Source organism: Mandrillus leucophaeus, unplaced genomic scaffold, assembly GCF_000951045.1.
Source record: "Mandrillus leucophaeus isolate KB7577 unplaced genomic scaffold, Mleu.le_1.0 Scaffold3, whole genome shotgun sequence".
Lineage (NCBI taxonomy): Eukaryota > Metazoa > Chordata > Mammalia > Primates > Cercopithecidae > Mandrillus > Mandrillus leucophaeus.
Window position 1 is genome coordinate 2,463,147 of NW_012103142.1, and position 6,999 is coordinate 2,470,145.

Consider the following 6,999-nt stretch of genomic DNA (forward strand, 5'->3'; position numbering starts at 1 on the left):
TTTTAGTAGAGACGGGGTTTCACCGTTGTCAGCTAGGATGGTCTCAATCTCCTGACCTTGTGATCTGCCTGCCTCGGCCTCCCAAAGTGCTGGGACTAAAGGCATGAGCCACCACACTCAGCTGAGAAGGGTTACTTTAAAGCATAAAAGTAGTGCTTAAAAATGCATTTTGGCTGGGCATGGTGGCTCACGCCTGTGATCTCAGCTACTTGGGAGGCTGAGGCAAAACTGAATCCGGGAGGTGGAGGTTGCAGTGAGCCGAGATTGCGCCACTGCACTCCAGCCTGGGTGACACCAAGAGTCATCAGTGGTGGTCTGGGGGAGATGCCGCATTTCTCAAAACAAGCTTTCCCTGTCCCTGAACTGAAGAACAGGGTTTTCACTCTGAGCAGCTTTTGCTTTTTTAGCTTTTAAGTTACAGCACTTTCCTTTTTTTTTTTTTTTTTTTTTTTTGTTACGGAGTCTTGTTCTGTAGCCCAGGCTGGAGTGCAGTGGCGCCCTCTCAGCTCACTGCCAGCTCTGCCTCCCGGGTCCACGCCATTCTCCTATCTCAGCCTCCGGAGTAGCTGGGATTACAGGTGTGCACCACCATGCCCGGCTAATTTTTTTTGTATTTTTAGTAGAAACGGTTCCACCGTGTGAGCCAGGATGGTCTTGATCTCCTGACCTCGTGATCCGCCCACCTCAGCTTCCCAAAGTGCTGGGATTACAGGCGTGAGCCACTGCACCCGGCTAGTTACAGCACTTTCTTGGTAAGAAAGATATAAAACCTAATGAGGATGAGCAGTGAATTTTGGTTCTAAAGACAAGTCCAGCCAGCTACTTGTTTAGGTTACTTTTTCTTTGGGTTTTTCTGTATTTTCTAAACCTCCTGTGATCTTTGCAATCAGAAGGAAAAGGGAAACTTTAGCTTAAAGCAAAAGCAATTATCTGAAGGCTCTTGTGTGCTAATCACCCACAGATGTAATCGGTATCCAGTGGATCCTCCAACAAAGGAATTTCTGCCTCCTGGACCCCTCCTACCTACTGGAGCTCTGGGTACCCTCCCATCCATCCATCCAGCAGGACAGTTTGGGGCTCCCTAGTGGGATACCAGGCACACAATGTGGAGTCAGGCAGACCAGGTTGGAATAGATGTTGGCAGTGACTGGCTGTGAGAAGTACATTTAACATGTCTCAAGTTCTCCCCATGTATTAACTTGAAGGTTGGACTAGAATGACCTAGAAGACTAGATTCTAGAGGGTTGCCAGATTTAGCAAATAAATAAAAATGCAGGATGTCCTTAGTATTGCATGGAACATACTTAAATCATCTGTTTATCTGAAATAAAATTTAACTGGGTCATCCCCATTCTGTTTAACCCTTTATTCTAGAGTCTTATCTCTAGCCTGCCACCCTCAGAGCAAATACAGTTTCATCCTGTGACAAGTGAGTCCAATCAGTTCACCCATATTTAACTGCAGTTTGAAAAAGCTGGAACAGTCTCTTGAGAAAATGTTCGCTGAAAGTTTTTTTTTTTTGAGATGGAGTTTAGCTCTGTCGCCCAAGCTGGAGTGCAGTGGTGCAATCTCGGCTCATTGCAACCTCCACCTCCCGGGTTCAAGCTATTCTCCTGCCTCAGCCTCCCAAGTAGTTGGGACTTTAGACGCATGCCACCACACCCGCCTAACTTTTTGTATTTTTTTTTTTTTTTTTTGTAGAGATGGGGTTTCACCATGTTAGCCAGGATGGTCTTGATCTCCTGACCTCGTGATCCACCCACCTCAGCCTCCCAAAGTGCTGGGATTACAGGTGTGAGCCACTGTGCCTGGCCGCTGAAAGTCTTGGACTGTCTGCCCCCAGCCCGCTAGGGACTCTGGTCTGTCCCTACTGAGGACAGGTGGCTCAGGACAGCAGGGCTTTCCAGGCAGACATGGTAGGTCAGCAGCTGTCACCTGGGGAGAGCGCCTACCCTCCTTGAGTCACTTAGGGTCAACTGCTAACCCCCAGGCTTTGGTCTGTGTTGTGCTGGCTTAGCAGGGGGCCCTGGAGCTTCCATCTCAGTCAGTGTGCAACCTTGAGCAAATCACTTCCCTCAGGTGACCTCAGGCCAGCACATACAAGTGCTCAGCTGGAAGCAGGAGGGAATGAGGGAAATGTTGAGTGTGGGTAGGGCTTGGGGCCCCCCAGGAGATGGCATTGCAGGGGTTGGGGGTGATGATATACCAGGACCTGGGAGGAGCCCTCAACTGAAGCTGTTGCAGTCCCAGGGTCTGGCACATTAACTGGTTACTTGAGTGACCCACAAACAAATAACTTTTAATTTTTTTTTTTTTTTTTTTTTGAGCAGGAGCTGGGCCTTGATGGCCCCTGCCCCAACCCCAAGCTGCATTTATGATACAACCCATCACAGCTGGATTTTAAAAATACACAAAAAATATATATAATATACATTATAAAACCTAGGTGGGGTTTGGAGGTGGCCTGAGCGATATGCAAACGGTGAGGACCTTCAGGAAGCTCGGGCAGGGTCGGGATAAGGAAGGGAAGGGGCACAGTACTTCATATGAAACTCATAAATACCCACAGGTGGCTGCTGGACAGGCCCGGCTGGCTCTGGGGGCCTGGGTGTTGAGAAGGGGCAGCAGGTGAAGGGTTAACCTTCAGTCCCAGAACTGGGTCTGGGCGCTGCTACTCTAGGCAGGTAGACTGAGGTGGGGAAGAATCTAAGGGAGCAGTGCCCACAAAGCGTTTGTCAGATCCAAGCCTCAGGCAAGAGAAAACCCAAAAGCCTTCTGCTAGCCCCTCTCTCTGGGCCTCTGGTCTGCCCAGAGGCTGGGACTCCTTCCTCTACCTTGCCCTCAATCTGGAGGGTGCTGGGGGGTACCCCATCTTCCTGGGGCCCCTGGCTGGCTTGTGGGGTGCCAATGGGGTCTAGTAGCTACTGTGCTCCCCTCTTCATGCCCAATCTGAAACAGGTGCTCCCCTAACCCAGCTGCCCTCAATGAGGCTCCACCCCTCACACTGCAGAGCCTCTCCCCTACCCTGCGGCCAGCCCCCACCCCAGGGAGGTAGTGTAAACCTGGGCTCTGGGGACAAGCAGCCCTGGATGAGAACTCCAGCTCTGCCCACCTCTCCTGTGGGTCCCTCAACTTCCTGGAGCCTGGGCACTTCATCTGAAACCCAGAGACCCACACTCGCTGTGCAGAGTCTGAGGACTGCATAAGCCATGCAAGGAGTCTGGGCACCAGGCCTGGGACACAGAGGGGCAAAGATGTATGGTCCCCTCTGTCCTCAGCCCAACCCTGACCGGACACTCTCCTTTCCCAGGGCCTCCACTCACTGACTCCCTTGGTCTCCATCCTGCCCTCACCTGCCCATCACGCTTCCCCAGCGGGGGGTGAGGGGGCAGTGGCCACACATGCCGGAGGCTGAAAGTGTCCCCTATCCCCACCTCTCTGAGGTCACGCGAGGCTTGGCAGAGCGGGGTGATGGTGGGCCAGCGCCCCAGACAGGCTGCCCCACCGCTGAGCCCTCCTCTCCTCTCTTCTCCCACAATTAAAGCGCAGAACAGTGGCAGGGAGTGTATGTGCTGGGGTAGGTGGGGAGGCCTCCTGGTCCTGGGCCTGAGGCCTGGCAGGTAGATGAATCCTCAATCCTGGACCCCCACAGGGGTGCCAGGCAGGTGTGGAGAGGAGATGCTCACCCTGCATCCTTATGGAGGCGCAGAGAGCACCCTAGTCTTTGACGAGCTTGTAGACGTGGTGCTGGGCCCCGTGCTCGCTGGTGGAGACTTCGAAGACAAAAGCAATGACAAGCAGGGTCTCCTGGGAGTCCCGGCTCGTGACCACCTGGGGGGCGAGCAGGTAAGAGATTCAGGAGGTCAGGGAGAACACGGCCATGGGGCAGGGGGCTGAGCAGACCATTCTCCTTTCCGGATCTGTGCCTCTCATCCCAGCGATGTGTCTGGCTACCTAACTTGGAGGCCCTGGCCTGTGGGACTCCCCACAACCCTGCTGCCCCCATACCTGCAGGATGGTGAAGTTCTCCAGCACGCTGTTCATCATGTACTTCTCAGGCAGGTGCTTCAGCTTGTGAATGAAGTTGATCATGTACTCGCACATGGGCGAGCGGTGGATACGGTACACAAAGCGCCCGTTCTCCAGCCTGGCGTACTCAGTCTGCAGAGAACATGGAGAAGGCATCACTCAGCCTGCCTGCTCCCAGCCCCACCAAGCCACCCAGAGCCCACACTCACCTCCACCTTCTCTACCACCTGTTTGCCAAAGGAGCACACCTTGGTGGAGACGCTGATGGTCATACTATCAGCAGAGCTGTACTGAGAGCTGACCCCATAGAAGGCTCCCGGGCCCTCCTGGATGGTGCTGTTGAGGTCGGCCTGGGCATAGGGGTCGGGGGTGTTAGGTGCTGGCAGAGACCAGAAGTATTCCCACCACACCACATCAGAGTCCTGCCCAAAGATCCATCTCTGGCACTCTGCTCACAAGCCACGAGGAGATGGAGCAGGGTCAGAGGTCAATGCAGTGGGCCTGGATGTTGCACCTCTGTGGTAGGGAAGGGGGCTTGGAGCAGAGAGGGCCAGGGGGACTCACCCAGAACTTGACAAGGAAGAAGGCATTAGGGGGCCCCTTCTCATAGAGCTCCTTCAGTCCCCCCTTTTTCTCGGGGAATTTGTCATAGATCTGGCGCACGTCTACTGCCTCCAAGGGTGGGTCTGAGAAGGCGGGGTTCGTCTGGCCGATGTGCACAAACAGGTGTTTGCTGTACTGTGGGGAGGGCCCAGACAGGGTCAGGAGAGTACTCAGGCTTGCAGGCCCAGAGGCGGGGAAGGGAGCACTGCACAGGTACAGAACTGCCTGGAGCTTCCTGAACAGGCCGGACCCCCAATCCCAGCATCCTGAGTTGCAGTCCTGGATCACCTGGCTGGCCTCTCCACAATTGTGCAAAGGCTCACTCTCACCCCCAAACACATTACCGTGTCAGGGTCTCGCTGCACCTCCATGAAGGCTGAATACTCAAGGAGCCGCAGCCGGGACGAGGCAATGGTACGGTCCTGCCACACAGGCACAGAGGCAGCAGCTGAGGGGAGCGGGGCCAGGGGCTCATAACCTGGGAGGGCGAGACAGATTCTCATCTGCATGGACGCATGTAGGTGCTTACTGACAAAGCTGCCCCCAGCCTGCAAAGGTGCCCCTTTTGGCAAGGAACATGGGTTGGATTTTGACTCCCCTACTAGGTGTCCTTGTACAGTGTACAACCTGCACAACCATATGTGGTGGCCCTAGTAGTATACATCAAAAACATTTCCTTGTGTGACTATTAATGTGTGTTTAAACAGGAAACACAGAGAAGTAAAAAAGGGAAAGAACAATTACCCAGAATCCCATCATCTAGAGAGAGAAAGGCTTGTTAAGATTTCGGTGCATTTCCTTATTGGGAGTTTCCTACCCATAGAGATGTGTATAAATGTAGGTTTTGGTGGTGTGTGCTTGTAGCTGTGTACCGGCTATGGTTTTTTGTTTTTCTGAGATGGAGTTTCACTCTTGTTGCCCAGGCTGGAGTGCAATGGCACAATCTTGGCTCACTGCAACCTCCACTCCCTGGGTTCAAGTGATTCTCCTGCCTCAGCCTCCCAAGTAGCTGGGACTACAGCCATGCGCCACCACACCCAGCTAATTTTTGTATTTAGTAGAGACAGGGTTTCACCATGTTGGTCAGGCTGGTCTTGAACTCCTGGCCTCAGGTGATCCACCTGCCTCAGCCTCCCAAAGTGCTAGGATTACAGGCGTGAGCCACCACACCCAGCTTGGCTATGGTTTTGTGCCAGAGATCTGGAACAACATTGTACAAGGTAAAGGGGCTATTCCTGGCCTGTCTCAGTCTCCTATAGATGTCACAACCCCCTCCCTCCCAAAGCAAACACACGCAGTTGGACCCCAGCTCTCCTGAGCGGAGGTGCAAGTGCCAAGGGAGAGCACCTCGTGTGGGGAACTTACTGCTGAGCGTCGGCGGCAGGGGCGGCTGGATGGGGTAGGCTGGCTGTGCAAAAGGCTTGATGCTGCAGACAAAAGCACAGTCTGGTGAGAGGGCTCCCTCTTCCCCACCTTCCACCTGGCCCAGCCCCTCTTCCAAGACCCCAGGAGCAAGCCACCCAGCCCTTCTGCTGAGCCCAGAAACGCATGCTGAAAAGCTAACTCGCAAGCTTTTGGTTTTCTTCACGTTTTAGCTTTTGTGAAATCCTGCTGCGTCTCCCAGCTGATCTGCGCATTTAATGTAGGATTTCAACCCTCCCCATGCCCCACCATGAAAAGCTGCTCCTTAAGCTCCTTAAGCTGAGGGTCTTTTGATGAAAGTTGTTTTAGAGTTGAAGAACCAGCACACTTGACCAAACCTGACTGGTTAACTGAGAGACTGCCTCAGAAACTGAGTGAAAAGTAAACAAAGGGACAGATGACAAGTGGACGCATGCTGATGAGAGAACGCACAGGTGAACAGCCAGAGCATCCACTCTCCTGTTGCCGCTCTCCAGCCTTTTTTTTTTTTTTTTCCAGAGACAGGGTCTCCCTCTGTTGCTCAGGCTGGAGTTGCAATGGTGCAATCAAGGCTCACTACAGCCTGGAACTCTGGAACTCCTGAGCTCAAGCAATCCTAGCCTGCCTCGGCCTCCCAAGTAGCTAGGACTACAGGCACGCACCTCACCCAGCTAATTTTTTTCTTTTTTGGTTTTTTTTTTTTTGAGAGAGCAGGTCTTGCCATGTTGCCCAGGCCTCCCACCTTGGCCTCCCAAAGTGCTAGGAATGATTACAGGTGTGAGCCACCACCCAGCCTGCATCCCTATCATCCCTCTATTTTTGAATTAATACTTTGCTCAGCTGTTGCCGGAGCCCAAATGGGAGGGAAGCCCTGTGCGGCTGCCAGGAGGAAGAGGGCATAGGACGATGAGCCACAGTACTCACTCCTGAGAGGGTCCAGGCTGCTGTCCCAGGAGAGGGGGGCTG

At 53.5% G+C, this 6,999-nt stretch overlaps 2 protein-coding genes across 2 annotated transcripts in view; one reads left to right on the forward strand and one right to left on the reverse strand.

Moving 5' to 3' along the window:
* The window catches only part of RPL10A (ribosomal protein L10a), a 16,943-nt gene that overhangs the window by 4,409 nt on the left and 5,535 nt on the right, over positions 1 to 6,999 (forward strand). The gene's annotated exons all lie outside the window — the stretch shown is intronic.
* TEAD3 (TEA domain family member 3) overlaps positions 2,270 to 6,999 on the reverse strand; it is a 21,076-nt gene continuing 16,346 nt past the window's right edge. Inside the window, exons 6-12 of the mRNA XM_011986887.1 lie at positions 6,958 to 6,998; positions 5,998 to 6,059; positions 4,977 to 5,110; positions 4,594 to 4,767; positions 4,239 to 4,379; positions 4,009 to 4,161; positions 2,270 to 3,831 (exon numbers count right to left, since the gene is read on the reverse strand). Of these exons, the coding sequence (XP_011842277.1) occupies positions 3,718 to 3,831; positions 4,009 to 4,161; positions 4,239 to 4,379; positions 4,594 to 4,767; positions 4,977 to 5,110; positions 5,998 to 6,059; positions 6,958 to 6,998 (819 nt within the window). The 3' untranslated portion in view covers positions 2,270 to 3,717. The remainder of the gene's footprint in view (positions 3,832 to 4,008; positions 4,162 to 4,238; positions 4,380 to 4,593; positions 4,768 to 4,976; positions 5,111 to 5,997; positions 6,060 to 6,957; position 6,999) is intronic.